At 38.0% G+C, this 19,080-nt stretch overlaps 1 protein-coding gene across 3 annotated transcripts in view; it reads right to left on the reverse strand.

Annotated features, from left to right (window-relative positions):
• The window catches only part of AUH (AU RNA binding methylglutaconyl-CoA hydratase), a 128,263-nt gene that overhangs the window by 65,461 nt on the left and 43,722 nt on the right, over nucleotides 1-19,080 (reverse strand). For all 3 annotated transcript variants that reach the window (XR_010622459.1, XM_065740673.1, XM_065740672.1), the window contains 2 exons: nucleotides 12,301-12,393; nucleotides 11,763-11,819 (listed from right to left, as the gene is read on the reverse strand). Coding sequence is in view for 2 of the 3 variants with exons in the window: in XM_065740673.1 (XP_065596745.1) it covers nucleotides 11,763-11,819; nucleotides 12,301-12,393 (150 nt within the window). In the remaining variant the exon portion in view is untranslated. The remainder of the gene's footprint in view (nucleotides 1-11,762; nucleotides 11,820-12,300; nucleotides 12,394-19,080) is intronic.

The raw sequence follows: 19,080 nt of genomic DNA on the forward strand, positions 1-19,080 counted from the left end.
AAGATTTGGGCATAAAGAAAATCAAAACCAGCTGGTGGATCAGGCCTGTAGAACTGAAGTGGCTCCATTGAATTTGAACTGGCAAGGTAAGAATGAATTAATTTTAGCTCAGCAGGCCATTCAAGAAGAAAAGAAACATGCATATATGCATGTGGGCTTGGGATCGAAAGGCAGACTTGACCATAAGCACTAATGCTCGTTATCCATAAATTTGAAACACGCACTGCAACTAAGCAAACAAAACAGATGAAGTGTGTTATGGAGGACAGCTGATGAAATACCTACATAGGAAGCTTGCAATGTTTACAATATCACATACCCATAAACCAGCCAAAGCAGGCACCATGTGCGTACAATGGTAGAAGCAATGACCAGATTGCTGGGAACATATCTGATATCCCATACTGCTGCGCAGAACACTAACCTGGTCTTGAGGAGCAATTCTTATGGCAACATGGCATCTCAGGAAGAGTTGTGTCAGATAATTTGTTTTCAAAACAATCTCCAACACCTGGGCCAAGGATCATGACAATGAGTATATCACGTTCCCTATCATGGACCACCCTATGGGAAAATCGAAAAGTACAGTAACTGTTGAAGACTACAGGGAGAGTAATGGATGCTGGGACATTCAAACAGTGGGACATACAATTAGCAAAAGCCACCTGGTTAGCCAGCACTTGGGAATCTGCCAATTGAGCTGGCCCTGCCCAATCAAAACACATACTGTAAGCAAGAAGTTGGGGTAACTTCTGCCTTGAGCAAAGGCTAGTCAATTTTGGGGATTTTTTTTGCTCAAGGACCTGGGTTTGCTCAGTGCGTAAGGCAAAGGAATGGAAATGTCTGACATTCCCTCAAGGTGATTTGATCTGAGGTGAGAATAGCCAATGATTTTAATACTATGATGTTAATTGCTATATTTTACACCGTATGTCATCACTACCATGGTTGCTATATGCCATTATCCATGTCACTATAGTAAGAATCATGCAGATTAATGAAGAATTAATTTTGATGGAACCATTTAAAATACAGTGGTGATGAAATCAGTACCAGCTTCAGCATGCAATAATCCAACAGCACACACCATTCTCTATTGCCCTGAAAGACTGTTATGAGAGATAGAGTTCAAAAGTCATAGACTAAACAAGTAAACTTTGTAGACATTCTAGAGTCACATAAAAGGAAGAGTACGTATGTTTATACATCAAAATAAAGGAAAGGTTGTGGTGATTAATTGGGATATATTGGAAAGTGTAGGACTTGTGCATGACATAAACAGCATGAAGTACGTAGTGGATATTCTCCTGGTTTCAGCTGGAATAGAATTAATTTTCTTCTGAGTAGCTGCCATGGTGCTGTGTTTTGGATTTAGAGTGACAATAACGTTGATACAACACCAATGTTTTTAGCTGTTGCTGAGCACTGCCTACACTAAAGAAAGGACATACCAGTTCAAGGCAAGGACGTATCAGCTTCTAATGCTGCCCTGACAGTGAGGGGTGTGCTCCGGGTGCACAAGAAGCTGGGACAGACCAGAACCAGAACAGATGACCCAAGATAGCCAAAAGGACACTCCATACCACATCATGTCATGCTGAGCAACAACAAGGGGGAGAACTGCCCAGGGTTCAGCTGCTGGCTGGAGACTGGTTATACACTGGTTATTGAGAGGTGAGCAAATACCTTTTTCACAGAATCACAAAATTATAGGGGCTCGAACAGACCTTTAGAGATCATCGAGTCCAAACCCCCCTGCCAAAGTAGCTCCCTAGACCAGGTTGCACAGGTAGACGTCCAGGAGCTGACTCCACAACCCCTCTGAGCAGCCTGCTCCAGTGCTCTGTCACCCTTACTGTGAAGTTCTTAGATACATTAGTGCGGAACTTCCTATGCATCAGTTTGTGACCATTAACCCCCATCCTATCACCATACACTGTTAATAATAGTCTGGCCTTATCTAAGATGTGAGAGGCAAAGAGACATCTATATATGTGGATCAGATCCCCTCTGAGTCCTCTTTCTTTCAAGGCTGAACAGACCCAGGTCTCTCAGCCTTTCCTTGTAAAGGAAGTGTTCCATGCCCTTTATCATCTTTGTGGTCTCTTTTCAAAGCTAACAAGAATGTACCTCAGATATATTAAGGTAATATGTGGTATAAAATAGCTACTTCAAAATAGTTAACTTGAGTCCAATATATACTAACTACTAGTATTTTCCTTTTGATTAAGCTGCTTTATTTTCATTAGCAGACAGGCTCTTCAATATGAACAAAACAAAAAAATATGTTACACTAAAAAGAAATCCTGTAACTAATATCCTGGTAGGGTGAACATAACTATTTCCAGATACTTCTGCTCTATAAGCTAGTGATGGACTGTAGTTATTAACAGGTCAGTGAATAAATTAATTCTAGGGCACTGAAATTATGTTCATGAAATGAAATGTGGCCTTGTTGACATTGCATCACTATTTCTAGACAGTGTTTTTGAACATCAAATAAACTTAACAGCTTGGATGCGCGCCAGAGACAAGTGAACTGGTTTCATTACGGTGGGAAAAGAATAGCAATTGGTCCTATGAGAGCTGATTACCAAAATAACTTCACAGAGTCTAAAACATTCCATCAACAGTTTTCTTTAAATCAGACATTTTCCAATCCAACAGGTCACAGAACGCCCTCTTTCTCCACAAAATGCCACAGTCTGAGATCCATTAAAATCTAAAACTAAAATACACTTACGTTACTCATGCTGACATTCCTGTATAACATTCCCATTAGAGAATAAATATTATCTTCTTTCCATCTCATTATCTCTTTCCATCTCATTCATAATAATTTAATTCTGTTTTAAATCAAAGTTGCTTTCGCATTTTCTCTGAAAAATGTAACACTTCTGGCTTAAACAAAGAGGTTTTACTAATAAAAGTAAGTCTATTTTTAAGTATTCAGTACACAGTAATCTGCCCAGTAATCTTCCCTGATTAAAAATTCCTCGGCTTCTCTTCAAAAAATGTTGACTGTGAATGTGCTCAACAGCTGTAGATATAATTTTTAGGAACTTACCAAGCATTGTTGCGTCTATGCTAGGCCCCATTTATATACTCCAGCTGGTACATCTATACTACAGACCCACTCCTTCGCCCCCAGTAACATCTATATCGAGACGGAGACATATTGAGGATAGGAATCTTAAGAACACAGCAGAAGATACATCATCTTTTTTCTTTTTTTTTGTCTTACCAGAATCTGTTGTTTTCAGCAACTTCCTTTTAATTCACCCAAGTAAAGTACAGAAGGTAAACAAAATATTTTAAGAAAACTATTTTTGCACTGCAAAGAATCTCAAAACATTTTTTCACAAACTAAAATTTAATATGACGTAAGTAACACAAGGTGTTAATTTCACTCAGAAAACTCTGCTTATATGATTCCATATTGACACATGACAATGATTAAACTGCAGTTCTTATCTGTGTACTATATGCAGTAACGGATACTTGCATGAAGATTCAGACAAAAGGTCTAGAAAAGACAGTGACACACTATCCATTTAACCTTGATAAAATCTGGGGGTTTATTTTTTCCTCCTGATTCACTACCTCTGAATTCATTACTATTAGATGAAATCCTCAAGGCTGATAATAGCTCTTGTAGTCCTTACTCAGGCAAAAACTGATGTCAGTGTAAATTCTGATCAAATGATAACTTAAATGCTTGCAACTAAGTTTTGGGAGGTCATACACACAAATTTCAAAAATGCTGTGGAAGCATCTGGGAAAAAAAATTTAAAAAAAGAAGGAAGGAGGGAGGGAGGGAAGGAGGGAAGAAATTAAAAACAGAACAAATAACTGTGAACATGCCACTAAAAGCTATAGTAATTCTTTTCTTACTACCATACCCTTTTTAAGAGAATCAATAGGGAAATTCTGGCATCTCATTTCTTATTTAAGAGTTTTTAAGCTCTTAGGGTTGTTACTCAAACATGTTTAATTCCTCTCCATTCCTCCCCAGGAAGTCAGTGATCTCCTGATTAGCATGTCCACTTATTCTCTTTTACTCGTACACCTTCTGTCTCTGCTTGAAAACCGTACTGTTTGCACAATCTCTCAGTACAAATTTAAGATTTCTGAAGACTCCATCCTAAACACATGCACAGACTGTGGCAGTATCCTAACTAGATTCTGTCAAACCGTAGTCCTAGAAGAAATAAAGGAGAGAAGGCTGGCACAGACACTGACATACTTACACTCTGTTAAAGAGTGGCTTATGAGTTTTTTGGTTCCTACATACAAATGTTGTTTTTCTCACACACAGGAATTGTGAAAATCTTCTAAACGTACTTCTATCACTTCTTCTGCAACTGAAAAATATATTTGGTCATCACTTCTAAAGGAGTGCTGAAAAATACCAAGTGATATGTAATGTGATTAGCTACATCTTTTACTGTTATTCAGCTCATTTTCATAATTTTGTATGGAATTTTGTCTATCATTATACAGATTATATATATATTTTTTAACTGTATAAGGTATATTTACATCACCAGTTTTCTATTGGGAAAAAACAAGAGGAAATGTAAGCAGTTTATCTTCCCTGTACATCAATGCAGAGATACAGGAGTGACACAGGAATCAAGACCTCCAAAACTGTTGAAAAAGCATTAACAATCTTCTTCACTCCTTCCATTATTTTGCTTCCACTTTCCTGGTATTTCTTTAATACACAAAAATTGATAGCTTGTAGTGAAACATTTCTGCTAGAATCTGTTTTTTGTTGTGTGGTTTTTTTCCCCTCCTCTCCTCCATAATTAATTAAATTAAAAATAAAAAAATAAAAAACTTCCAGATGCAGATTGACTCTCTCATCTAGTTTCATTCAACACTGTTACATTAAGGTTAATCATTTTCTTCACTTTCACCTGCCTATTTTCTCTATCTTTCTGAACACCAGTGAAGTGGAGTTCTTTCTCTTGACAACCTCTGTTATCTTGGGTAACCATAGAGAAAGGGAGAGAACAGAAAAAGTTGTCAGAATGAATGAGAAACAACAGAAGGTAAAAGAAGAATATATAAAAATCTGAATTTCCACTGAAGTTTCAGTGGATATCCTCAACAGAGGAATGTGGAAAAAGTAACCAGATAGTGGAGAATCTTATGAATTAAGATATAATACATGTAGAAGTTAACTTTACAACTTCAAAACTTGAGATTTTTGTTTTAGTTCTTAGTTCATACTAAGAGGAAAGATAAGATTGTTGATACAGAATTTAAGTTGTCTAATATTTACTTCCAAAATGATAAGTCAATTTTTAAAATTAAAAGACATTTCTTTTTTACAAGAAGCTTTTATACAGTTGCATATTGCCATTTTTTATTTTCTCCATGCTCCGCCAGAGCATGATCACTGATTTTTTACCCAGAAAAATCAGTTACTATTCAGTATCTACTGGATTAGTTGACAGGCAGTGAATACATATCATTTTAAATTTTAACTGGCTTTAGAAAAATAAATAGTTATTTACCTGACAGCAGTTTAAACCATTCTTTTCACTATCTACTTTATTCTCTCCAAATCATTTTCACTAGAGTACCTCATGTGAATATATTCTACTTTGCACCTACCGTGTATTTCATTGACACAGTATTTCTGAACTGGTTTCCTTTCAGTGTTACACTATTCTATTCATGGGCATGAAGTCCAACTGCAAATGTAAAGTTCAAGCATGCTTTCTTTTCATAGCTTCAGGACTTAGCAGTGTCACAGAAATGGTCTGAAAAAGATATGAATGTGATAGTACAACCCATGCTAACTTAAACAGAACCTGAGTGAGGCTAAAACTAAAGGACTTAAGGAGGATTAAAGAAACAAATTCCTGCATTACATTTATTCGTATTTCTCACTGCCATTCAAAATGAGCAATCCATCAACTTCACAATGCAATTTTCAGGTAGATGAGGGCAAATTAACTTATACATTTACAAGAATAACAATTGATAGTATTGCTCAGGTTGTACAAATTTTAATCTAGATTTAAACAAAACAGTACTCCAAAATTCACTCTAGATAAAAAATCAATGTTTTTATACTCACAAAACATGAACTGGTTAAAAAGTTAAAATAAGACTGTATCATCTTTTTGCTACTAAATCTGATTTCTCCATATATAAATCATAGTAATGTCAGGCCTTTAATACTGTGCTTTCCAAGGTCAAGAAAATTCCCTTTCTCCCCTCATGCACTTCCTCTAATGTTCAGATTTTTTTCTGAGGCTTCTTTCTATTCTTATTTCCTCCTTCCCCTGCAGTATAAAGGATTAACTTCAGATGCAGTACATGGGGGATGTAGTGTTGTTCCTCATGCTAATGAAACTTCACAAATAAATGACAGTTCTTGTTTGTAATAAGATATCTCTAAATGTAGAACGTTTCTCTGTGACCTAAAATCTTTGCTAGGAGAAACAACTGAAGTCAGAAGTGGTCCATCTCTGAAACCAAACTTGATATATTTAAAACATACTCTATAGTTGCAGCTGTCACTGGGGACACAGATAGCTTTGGTTAGCTCCTTTTCCTGTAGGAGGAATTGGCTGCTTATAACACAGTTTTGGAAAGTGTTCTAAGGCTAGTACAGAAAGGAAAAGTATATAGTATTCCCTGTAACACTGCAAAAATGCTCTACATCTCGTGAAAATGGGGAACAGCTTTGTCGATTTGGAATTCTCCTACCATCTTCTGCAGAAGATTATCATTACTTACCAAATTACTCTGTTATGTAGACACATTGTAAATAACATTTGAAAGACATTAGTTTTATATATGAAGATTTTGCAGTTCGAGTATTGAATGACAGTTTTGTCTTAACATTGGCATTAAAAGGGACCATAAAATAAGGAAGAAAATCAGTCATGAAAATTAGCTTATTTTTATTTAAGAAGAAGAAACCATAAGAACCACAATTCTCTCCAACTTACAGAAGCAGAACTAATTTACTTCTCTCTAGTAACATTCTATTTATTGTGTTTAATTACTTTAAGAATAGATGTACCAACATCTGTTTTCTATACGCTATTAAGAATTTTTTACTTGAGGCTATTTATTTAACATGATGCATAGAACAAACATTACAAAATATTAAAATGCAAATAAAGCTATCTAGACTTCAGATGATCAAAGAAAATGCAGATAAATGTTCTTGGAGTAACTAATTTAGCTTTTTTGCCATATCAAATCAGAGCAGGATTGTATATGCAAAGCAAGCACTGATAGACATCAGTGAAAAGAAAAAAATTGAAGTCTGCCTTAACTGTAACACGAAAAAAGGAAAAAGTTTATCTTCTTAAAATTACAGTTATTGAGAAATTGCAAGAACAATAATGATGAAATGCTAAAGATGTGTATTCAGTCAGAAGCTTATTTAATTTGGGATATTTACAAAATTAAACATACAATATAAGATTGGGATACAGAAACACAAAGTAAGAGAAAGCACAGCAGCATTTATGGGCTAGCTGAAAAGAAGGAAAAACAAACTCAGAGCTAGTTCTTTCAGGTATTTTTTTGTAATCAGTCCTCCTAGCTTCAGCTGAAGTTTAAAAAGGTATGAGGACACAAAGGATTCTTCATATAATAAGAAAACATTGTATTTACAAGAACTATAGAGAGATCATGGAAAAAGTAAAGATGGGAGGAACTGTTCTACTCAGGACCAGAATAGAGATGGGATGGAAAAGTACAGGATTATTCAGGTATAAAGTTACATAAAAACATGAAGATTTTTCTTTCATATCTGTTATAACATATTATCATGCAGCACTTACCCACAGAAAAATTACAATTAATTCTCAGAAGTTCTACAACTACCGCTTGAGTTTTCTAGTTTCCTAAATGCAATTACTCTTTTCTTGCTAAAGCTATTCAAATTTCATCATTAAATGACCGACTTTTTGTTTAACCCTTGAACTTGGGTGAATTGTGCAACTTTTGCTCTTAGCAATATCACATTCTGTATGAGTTTTTCACATCTGGAAATTCCCTTGCCACCATTCTCATCCAAAATATGGTATTTTTTTTCAACATTAAAAAAATCCTGTAATAGAAACCTTCACAATGTTTTGTTTTTAATAGTGAATGATGAATAATTTAAGATACACAGAAAATACATAATGATTACCATAACTCAGTTTTCATTGACATGGACAGGCTGGAGAGCTGGGCAGAGAAGAACCGCATGAGGTTTAACAGAAGCAAGTGTAGAGTCTTGCATCTAGGGAGGAATAACCACATGTACTGGTACAGGCTGGGGGATGAGCTGCTGGAGAGGAAGTCTGAGGAGAGGGACCTCTGGTCCCACCAATGGTATCCTGGGATGCATTATAAACAGCACAGGCAACAGGTCAAGGGAGGTGATCCTCCCCCTCTACTCTGCCCTGGTGAGGCTTCACCTGGAGTACTGTGTCTAGTTCTGGGCTCCCGATACAAAAAAGACAAGAATCTCCTCGAAAGAGACCAGAGGAGGGCCACAAAGGTGATACAGAGCGTGGAACACTTCCCTTACAAGGAAAGGCTGAGAGACCTGGGTCTGTTCAGCCTTGAAGAAAAGAAGACTCAGAGGGGATCTGATCCACATCTATAAATATCTAAGTAGCAAGAGGCAAAGAGACGAGCCTGGACTCTTCTCTGCAGTGTGTGGCAATAGTACAAGGGCTACAAACTGACGCATAGGAAGTTCCGCCCAAATCTTGCTTTTGATAAAATTCTAGGAACTACAACCCCTGATCTTTAGTCAAACTAGACAGCATCTCACCAACAGATGCAAAACACATATGGAAGAAAAGCCAGGAAGAGAAGGGGTTGAAAAGACGAACAGACAGTCCAACATACATGCTTGGTTTGGTAGGCATACTACTATGCAATTAATAACAATTGGAAGACTTTTTAAATAAAACAAAAATCAGTGTTTATCTCATGTAACCTCCTCAGCACTGAGTTTCCACGTCATTTCCTCTCTTCTACGTGCTTCCTCTAGTGCAATGAGTCTTGACTTCCTTACTAGATAGAATGAAGAACGCAAAATGCTTGGCTGCATTTAGGCAGATAAGGCTTTCTTCATGGTGGAGAGAGAGCTGGATTCAAATTTCTTAAGGAAGGAGACTGAATATTTTCCATCACATTCTGTGCAGCTAACACATAGAACTAAAGCGCAAAAGGAGGTACTGCTGACATAGAAACTTCTGACCTGCTGTCCATCATGAATTGTACTTCTGAGAGACCTGAGTTGCTAGCACAGACAAGGTATGCACTATGAATGCCGACTTTGTTAGCAGGCTTAGAAGCAACAGTTCATTTCTGTATATTAAAGAGGATTCACTGCTCTACCCTAGCCTTTACAATGCTGAAGAACATTAGTGCAAATTCAGAAGCAAAATTAGTCAGATCTGGGAAATGTGTATTAAAATTACTTGCCCAATGTGCTGGAGCAGATCTTTTCATGATCATACTTTAAAACAGGACAGAAAGCAACACAGTATACAAGGTCCAAAATATCACAGTTTATCTTTGTTATTTTAATACTTGACTACTAAATTCTAATGAAATGCCTCTACTACAGCTTTTAGCATGTAACTTCTCAAAAACAAAACAACAGAGAAGATATTCATATGACCACAATCAATCATGTTAATTATACCTAATTTAAAATCTTTACATTTATTGCATACTCATGACAGGTAATGGAGTAGAATAAAATAGAAGTAGTTTGTCAGTAGCAACACGATTTGTTGGTTAGTTTCAGATTTAGTAGATGGTAGCAGAAAGCTACTGAGATCTCCTAATGGCTACATTTCTTGTTTCAGCTTCACTGCCCTGTCTTCCTTTGCTTCAGGGAAGCTGGAAGTAAGCACTATAAGAAAATGTTCAATTTACCCACTAAGCCTAAGATTAAAGTGGCTCTATATGACTTCTTTCCCTAAATATACATATACAAATTTCCTCCACTCATTCTTCACCTTCTGAAAAGACATGACAAATTAGTAGTTCAATGACAGGATCTGAAAACAGCTAAAACATTCTCAGTGGTTATTAAGGGTGCTAAAAGTACAGGCTGATCATAGAAAGATCTGCTGAGATGAAATACATTCAGCAAAAATATTCTGTCAGGCTGATAGGAGCAAGGAAAAATTAATCACTGAGCATACTCCCAATTTCACAAGTTTAAAAGGCATTTTAACTTGGTAAAATATATCATTTTTAAGGAGGTGAAGACTAAAGAGCATGATTAAAATGAGGAAAACAAAAGATTTTTCAAACCACTCTCTCCAGGTAGCAGTAAAACATTCTGAATGAAACCTTCAGCAGAACTCAGATGAATCAGCAGCTTAGCGTTTTAAAAGCATTACAAATTTAAAACATCTATGAATAACACAAAGCAAGGAAACCTAAGACAAGCTCAGTAAGTTGAATATCAAGACTATTGGGACAGGTTGACCTGAATTTCCTGGATAGTATGCCCACAGTACTGTCCTGCACCTTTTCTTGGGAGAGGGTAGAATGAAGGACCAAACAAGTAAAAAAAAAATGCCAAACAAACCCTGCATTTTCTATCTTTTTCTTCACCTGGACATAATTGCAAAGGAATATTACCTTATGACAACACCAGAAGGAAAGACATCCTCAAAATCAATTGCATAATTCATCTTAATCATCTGCTAAAAAAGGTTCAGTCACCAATTATGTTACCATTAAGTAAATGCAGCTCTGACTTCAGAGGTAAAGAAGAAACAGGGAGAAAGCATCGACTGAAATCACAATAGCCATAAAAACGGCTTTCTGAAATGAAACTGCACAATCCTTGTATATGAGTGGTAGGATAAGACTTTCTTACACAAAGTTCTTATCAGTTTTATGATTAAAGAATTTTTAACTCTTCTCTCTGCATGAGCTGCAACACTGTTCATTAGAATTAGAAATAGTGCTTTCAAAATAGTTACCACCCATAGGGGAAAAAAAAAAGGTACAAAGTAAGTTTCCCAGAACTTCCAAAAACAATGGCTAATGCCAGGTGGGAGTCAGAAGGATACACTTGTTTTCAAAGTATGACCCTCTATCCACAGAATTAAAAAATAAAAAATAAAAAAAACAACACAAGATTTCATAACATAAAGCCCTAAGCAAATATTGCTTTTTCTGTAACTTCAGTAACTTTAATCATCATGAATCCAGAAAAAAAAGCCAGTGAACTGGCCTTCCACTTTAAAACATACAAACCAACCAAAAAAATACCAAGCCAGCAACAATTTTTTTGCAAGACAAAAGATCTATTCCCTTTATCTTCTCAGTTTTTAAATTCATTACAATGTTTACAAGCAGCATGAAAACGGAATATGCAATCTACAGTACCAGATGGTACATAAAAGTGGATCATTAATTAAATAACCATTTTTGTACGCTGACAGTTAACACTATTTATTTTCCTAGTCTGACCTTCAACAAAATTACTCAGCCTTCAGATCAAGTCATCAAATCCCATTTATAGAAATACTTAATGCTTTAGTTAATGTAACTTTGAAAATGTAAGTGCCACTCACTTGCAATGAGCAAAACATTTCTTAATTTTTAGAAACTAACATAGGCAGTAAGTTAAAAAACAGGCCAATGATACCCAACAGATATATGAAAATAAGCTGAAGTTTACCAACAGACAGAAATCAAGTACCAAGAGCACATGTTTAATTAGCCATAATACAATAGCTAAAATTTCATACCTGCACCTGGAATGATTGCCAACTTTGTTTCAACTAGGCCCATCTTTGCAGAGGAGGCTAAAAAAATAAAAGTGTAAATGAGTTGTTGCTACAGTCTATAGAAAAACAACTTGCAAAGTATGTAATAAAGGCCTATTAGAATGTTAATTTGATACATTTCCTTCATACAAAAACAACAAATCATAATACAAGCATATTCTTATGAAAAATCTTTCAATAGATTTAACTGATCTGCCTTTATTAAAATATCCTGGCAAGACAAGTTCTGTATGTTAATAATTTTCACATAACAAGTTATTAAAGCAAAAAATAATGAACTAAAACATAACTAAAAATACTCTGGCTGTCAGTGTTCAGTGTTATGAAGTTAATTATTAGCAAGTATTTCAGACAGGCTACTGCTAAATCCTTTTGAAGTAATTGGTTATAAAGTGTTAGAAAACAAAATCATCCTTATAAGACTGTTGTCAAGGCAAAGATTAGTTAAGCCTTCTGCAATACTAATAATCCTATGTTTAATTAACAGCTTCAGATTTACCTGCCACTCTTATGTCACAGGCTAACGCAAGTTCCAGGCCGCCACCCAACGCAGTTCCATCTATTGCAGCAATAGTTGGCACTGGAAGATTAGCTGGGGAAATACAAAGTACCAGTTACCATCAGTCTCATACAGAACATCTCTGAAATACAACTACATTTTCTCCAAACAACAGTCACAATACAGGGGAAAAAAACAGTTCATAGAATAACATGGGGACCCACCGCTGCCAGAGCTGAACCATGGGCAATACTGGATGCACGCTGGGAGAGCAGATATAAGAGAGGGAAAACTGATGCACAGCAGCAACTGGGAGATAGGGGTCAGAAATTAGAGATGCGGCCCAGCAGGCACCAAGGTCAGTGCATAGTTGGGCAGGAGGAGCTCCAGGTGCAGAGGAGCAGCTCCCTGCAGCCCAGGAGAGTCCTGTAGAGCAGCAGGACATCCTCTGCAGCACACAGGCACTGCACAGAGTAGATCTCCCGGCGTAGCCCAGAGGAGTCCATGGAGTGGCAGGGGATAAGGCCTGGAGGACACACAGCCCACAGACACCGATGCAGTCTGTGGAAAGCAGCCTGCGATAGGGCAGAAGGGCTGGGGGAGATGCCACCTGTGGGGAACCCATGTGGAGCAGTGCCTGAAGGGAGGGTCCTGCAGTACATAGCCTTGCTGCAGCCTCTGGGAATCCCAAGAAAGATCAGTTTGAGGACAGCATCCCATGGGAGATTCTCCATCCACATGAAGAAGTGACAGAGAGTGACTATGGAGCAGTGGCAGAGACTAAGTGTTATGGACTGACCACAGATCTCACCCCCCATTCCACTATGCTGCTCAAAGAATGGGGGTAGAAAAGAGTAAACAATTACCTCATAATAAAAACTGAGGAGCTCAGTGGACTTCACTGAATTGTTGGGAATCAAATTTTAAGAAAACTAACTTACTATAAAGGATATAGGAATAAATACACAGTATTAAGCAGTAGTTTAATAGTAAACAGTATTAAAGAGGATTTAAACAAACTACTGTAGCATGTAATAAGAAGGACACCAAATAATAAGCCAGGTCAGACCATGAGTTCAAAACGATTACTTCACACACTAACATACTGCATATTCTGTATACGCACTTCCACTCAGTAAAACCCAAACCAGAGCCAATCCTCATTTACTACTGTACTAACAGTGCTTAATAATAATATGGAAAATGAAGGTTCTAAGTTTAAAAACAAAAAAGCAGGACCATTGTCACTACATGTTATCCTTAAGTCAGCAACAGAGCCAGATATAACACACAAAAAAAGTATTCCTATGTAGGTTGCTCCAAAAGTAAGTTTCCTATTTATTTACATAGAAACTACGACCAACACAGAGAACAAGAACACAGTTTGACAGAGCAAATTCTCAGCCACAAAAAACTATTTTTGTACACAGTCACCACTAGCTATGTTTTTTGCACCAGATGAACAAGAGCCTGCATGCCCTGCTCGCAAAACTTCGAGCAACAGAAGTGACCCACTGCTTCACATTTAATGCAACGTTGTCATTGCTAGGAAAATCACGCCCATGCAGTACAACTCTCATCAGCCTGAACAGACTGAAGTCAGAAGGTGCCAAGCCTGAACAATACAGTGAAGTTGTAGGACTTTCTAGCAGTGTGGTCCACAGTTTTCAAACTGATACAGAAACCAGCATCATCATACTGCAAGAGAAGGGTTGTCCATTTCTCTGGCCTGCTTATGTTAGTTTGAGCCTTCAGCTAAGCCAGCATCACCATGTAGCAGTCAGAGTTGGTTTGTCTGAGTTCCAGAAAATCCAGACAGGTCATCCCTTTCTTGTCTATCCCAGAAGATTATGCACATCATTTTAACCACTGAAGAATGTGTCTTGATCGTAATCTTCAGTGAGGAATTTACATGTTGTCACTCCATGGACTGAAGGTTCGACTGTAGCTCATAGTGGTGTCATTACATCTCACCACTAGCAATGATGCAGTCCAGGAAACTGTTGCCTTCAGCCTTGTGTTCAACAGGTCTTGAGAACTTGAACATGGTGGTCTTTCTGCTCCTGTGTGAAAATTCATGGGACCGTTCTGGAACAAACTTTGCAATATTTCAATGTTCTCACCATTGTTTCTAACATAGTGAAGCCAGTATACAGCTGCTGTTTCCTGGCTGTAATGGCACTCCTCATTTAATGTGTGACAGCTGCACATAGCCATCAAAATCACAGAAACTTCTCAGAGTCTTCTCTTCCCCAGGCCAAAGAGCTGCAGATCTCTCACTCTGTACTCACAGGGGAGGAGCTTCAGCCCTCTGATCATCTTCTTGGCAGCCCTCTGGACCCACCAACAGCTCCATGTCCTACTTGTGTTGGAAGCACAACACAGCTGGATACAGTACTCCAGGTTGGGTATAACAAGAGTAGAGTAGAGGGGCAGAATCACCTCCCTTGACCTGATGGTCACACTCCTCTTGACACGACCCCAGATACTTGCTGGCCTTCTAGGCTGCAAGAGAACATTACTGGCTCCTGTTAAATCTTTCATCAGCTGACACTCTCAAATACTTCTCAGTGCGGTTCTCAAGCCTTTCACCATCAAGCCTGTATTTGTGCTTGGGATTGCAGTAACCAAGGTACAGGACCTTGTACTTGGCCTTCATGAGGTCTGCAAGGGCCCACTTGTCAAACCTGTCCAGGTCCCTCTGGATGGCACCCATTCCCTCTATCACGTCATTTGCATCACTCAGCTTGGTGTTTTCTACAAACTTGCTGAGGGTACACTGAATCCCAAAGTCCACATCACCTAGAAGATGTTAAGTAACTGTTACGGTTTTATGATTTTTGGCATTGATATTCCACATCGTAACATCATGTAGTGTATTGGAGTTAAGAGTTAAAGAGTTAATGCTCCAGCTCCATGTATCATTGATAGTTCTGGGTATACCTGTCTCAGAAGAGAAGAACTACATTCCCCAGAGGACTGTGCGATGCTTTGCATTTTTACATGTTTACGCTCAGAGGGAAAGATAAAAACTGTCTGCGGTCACGGGACGCTCTCTTTCCTTTGGGATGGACTCAGCAGTGGGTGCTCACTGCCGTCCGCCTTCAGCGTTAGCATAAGGCCTTCGGTTTATCGGACACTCTCTCTTGCTCATTTTCTTTCTTAGCTTCAATTCCAATTATATTGTATTATATTGTGTTATTTTGCTTTCCGATATCTTATTTAGTAAATTAGCTTTCCTACTCAGATCGTTGTTGCTGTTTTGTTCCTAGGCTCATCTCCCTTCTCCTTTTTCCCTTTCCCCCTTCCCTGGGGTGTGGGCCCATGGGTCCCCTGCCTCAGTTGTCACGGTACTGGGTCAAACTGTGCTGCAAACCATTGACAGTAACACCAATCCTGTCAGTGATCCCTGAGGAACACCGCTCATCACCAGTCTCCACTTGGATTTTGAGCTGCTGACCACAACCCCCTGAGTGCAACCACACAGCCAATTCCTTACACAGTAAGTGGTCCATTCACCAACTCCATTTCTCTCCAATTTGACTACCAGGATGTCATGTGGGACACTGTCAAATGCTTTGCACAAGTCCAAGTAGATAACGTCAGCTGCTCATTCTTTGTCCACTGACATTGTAACTCCATCATAAAAAGTCACCAACTTTGTCAGGAACAACTTCCCCTTGGCTAGCTATGTTGGTTACCACCAATGATATCATCTTTATTTTCATGTAAGCCCTTCAGGAGAATTCACTCCATGATCTTGCCAGACACAGAGGTGAGACTGACTAGCCTGTAGTTTCCTTCTTGAAAACAGGGGTTATGTTCTGCCTTTTCCCATCAGTAGGAACGTCACCAGATTGTCATGACTTCTCAAATATGATGGACAGTGGGTTGGCAACTTCTTCTGCCAGTTCCCTCAGTACCTGTGGATGGATTTCATTGGGTCCCATAGACTTGTGCACCTTCAGGTTCTTTAGATGGTCTCAAACCCAATCTTCACTTACAGTAGGCAGATCTTCCTTCTCCCAAGTTCTTACCTTTGCTTTCTGCAGCTTGGGTGGTGTGGCTAGAGCAAAGAAGTCACTGAGCATCTTGGCTTCCTTCATATCCGTGTGACCAGCTCCGTGGTTTCCTTTTGGAGAGGGCCCACATCTTTCCTGGCCTTCCTTTTATTGCTGATATACCTGTACAGTTTTTCTCTTGTTCCCTTTTACATCCCTTGCTATATTTAATTCTGCCTGGGTTTTAGCTTTCCTAACCTGATCTCAGGCTGCTTGGAAAACATTTATTTTCTTCCCAGGTAACCCACTCTTGTTTCCACTCTCTATAGACATCCTTTTTGAGCTTATGTAAGTCCAGGAGCTTGTTAATTCTTGTTAATTCACGGAGGCTTCCTGGCATTCTTGCCTGCCTTTCTTTTTCTTGGGATGCACCGCTTCTGGGCTTGAAGTAGATGTTCCTTGAATACTGACCAGCTTTCTCAGGCACCTATTCCCTTGATGGCTTTATCCCATATCACCCCTGCCAAGCAGTTCCCTGAAGTCTGCTCTCCTGAAGTCCAGACACTGATTTGGCTTTTATATCACTGTCACCACGGCTGAAAGATACCATCTATTGTGCTCACATCTACTGTTTGGTCTCCACAAACACTGACAAAGTGTTGATGAATTTCAATGAGTGCCTTTTTTTCCACATGGAGGAACTGAACTCAAAAACACTTTCATATCAGATGTCCATTGGTCTTTTTTTCATTAACAACTCTGTACAAAACTATAGTTATTAAAGGTAACCTCTGAAAAGAAACAGAATTGCTTTTGACACCATCTTATTAACAACTGAGAAACCTCTCTCTCTGCAAGGCCTTTGATGTTGTCCCACATCACATTCTTATCTCTAAATTGGAAAGATACAGATTTGAAGAGTGCACTATTCAATGGACAAAGAACTATTTGACAGTCGCAGCCAGAGGGCTGTGGTCAAGAGCTGTATTTCCAGGTGGAGACCATTTAGGAATGGTATCCCCCAGAGGTCCATCTTGGGAACAGTGGTCTTCAACATTTGTACTAATGAGATTAACAGTGGGATCAAGTGTATTCTCAGCAAGTTTGTTGATGACACGAAGCTCAGTACTGAAGTTAACACAACCATCCAGAGGGACATGGACAAGCTTCAAAAGCAGGCACACACAAATCAAAAGAGGTTCTACAAGGCCAAATGCAAGAGTCTATGATCCCATGATTCTATGAGAGCAACCCTAAGGACTTGGGGATCCTTGTGATGGATTTATTTAAATACAATACTTCGTCAAACAACAGCTAAAAAGAACACACTATTTCACATCTAGGGGCTGACTCTTACATTTGCAATGTTAAAAGGTTCAAAATCAATCTCATTCCTTTACTAAACCAAACTGCTATTTTGTTGGTTTAGAAGTTGTGAAATATTCTCCAAGAGGCCACACACATAAATACTGGTGATTTCTAGCAATGCACTAACTAGCTATAACTGGAATGGATAATTATTATGTGTAATCTTATTTGACTTAATAAACATGCATAACATCTAACTCCATACAGACTTTTCCTATGCTGACCACTCACTGATCACCTGTAAATGATTGGGAAAAACAGTTCTAAGATTTTATTTAGGCATACCATGCTATTAATTTTAAAAAATTCTATTTGGAACTTTATTGTTGACAAATAAATGGCAGTATGCTTGTATGCATCCCTGATGACAATACCAAAACCTGGGAAAATAATGGTAATGACAGATGTACTTCTATAAAGCTGTTTAGTTTTATTTGTTAAGCTTTATTTATTTGTTCTCTGTTGCCAGCTTCCTCAAAATTCTTGTATACATTTTCATGCTATATAAGACAGTTTGGACAATTCATTTGTCTTCAGTACACTTCAGTTTATAGACAGACTCCTCAGTTCATTCATGCTCCTTCTTATAGTTTTATTATCTCCTCATTAAAAGAATAATGAAATAAACTTTAGATATCAGAGTCTACTTTCTGTAGAAAGAGAAACAAGTGTTGGCTATAAGAAAAATAAGAAGCTTTTTCTTCCCACATGCACCTTATCCTTTCTAAATACATTTAAGAACTCATTCCTCACAAAAATAGCCTACCAATATTCCAGCACATGAATTTACAAAGCAGAAGAAAAATGCCAGGGAAATTATTTCAGTTATATTATTATATTCTATGTGGAAATTTTTTCTTCCTGAAAAAGAATTGGGACTGAAGTGGAACAAGATTTAATTTATTGTTCATTTGCTCAGAGCCATTAGGAACACATGCTTTACTATCAGTACAATTTTTGTTTGACATGACAAAAATCCTTAATACTAGGATCATTTTAGCTAAACATATAAGAGAAAAAAAAAATCTTTACATCTATTTTCAGCAGCATTTCATAAAAGTATATTCCCTATTCCAATAGGAAAATGTTTTTATTTCCATATTACCTTAAATGTATTACTCAATATTTTCAATCAGCTCACTCAACAAACACTGCTGAGGAAACAGACTATCGCTTCAACATTGTCAAAGCTGCTCTGGCCAGCCTCAACTACTAGCACACGCCTAGGCAAAATGTATGTACTTACAAGCTTTGAACATGCTATTCTAAAGCTGAAACCTATAGCAGTGTGTAAACAATAAGCCTAGAATTTCCTGGTGCAAAGGTTGTACAAGCAAAGAGACCAGCACAAAGGAGGTGTTACAAGAAGAAGGAAAATGAATGCTCACCCATCTCCAAAGATCTAGGCTCA

This window comes from Cyrtonyx montezumae, unplaced genomic scaffold (assembly GCF_038088225.1).
Source record: "Cyrtonyx montezumae isolate F1298 unplaced genomic scaffold, pur_monq_1.0 scaffold_29, whole genome shotgun sequence".
In the NCBI taxonomy this organism is placed as follows: Eukaryota; Metazoa; Chordata; class Aves; order Galliformes; family Odontophoridae; genus Cyrtonyx; species Cyrtonyx montezumae.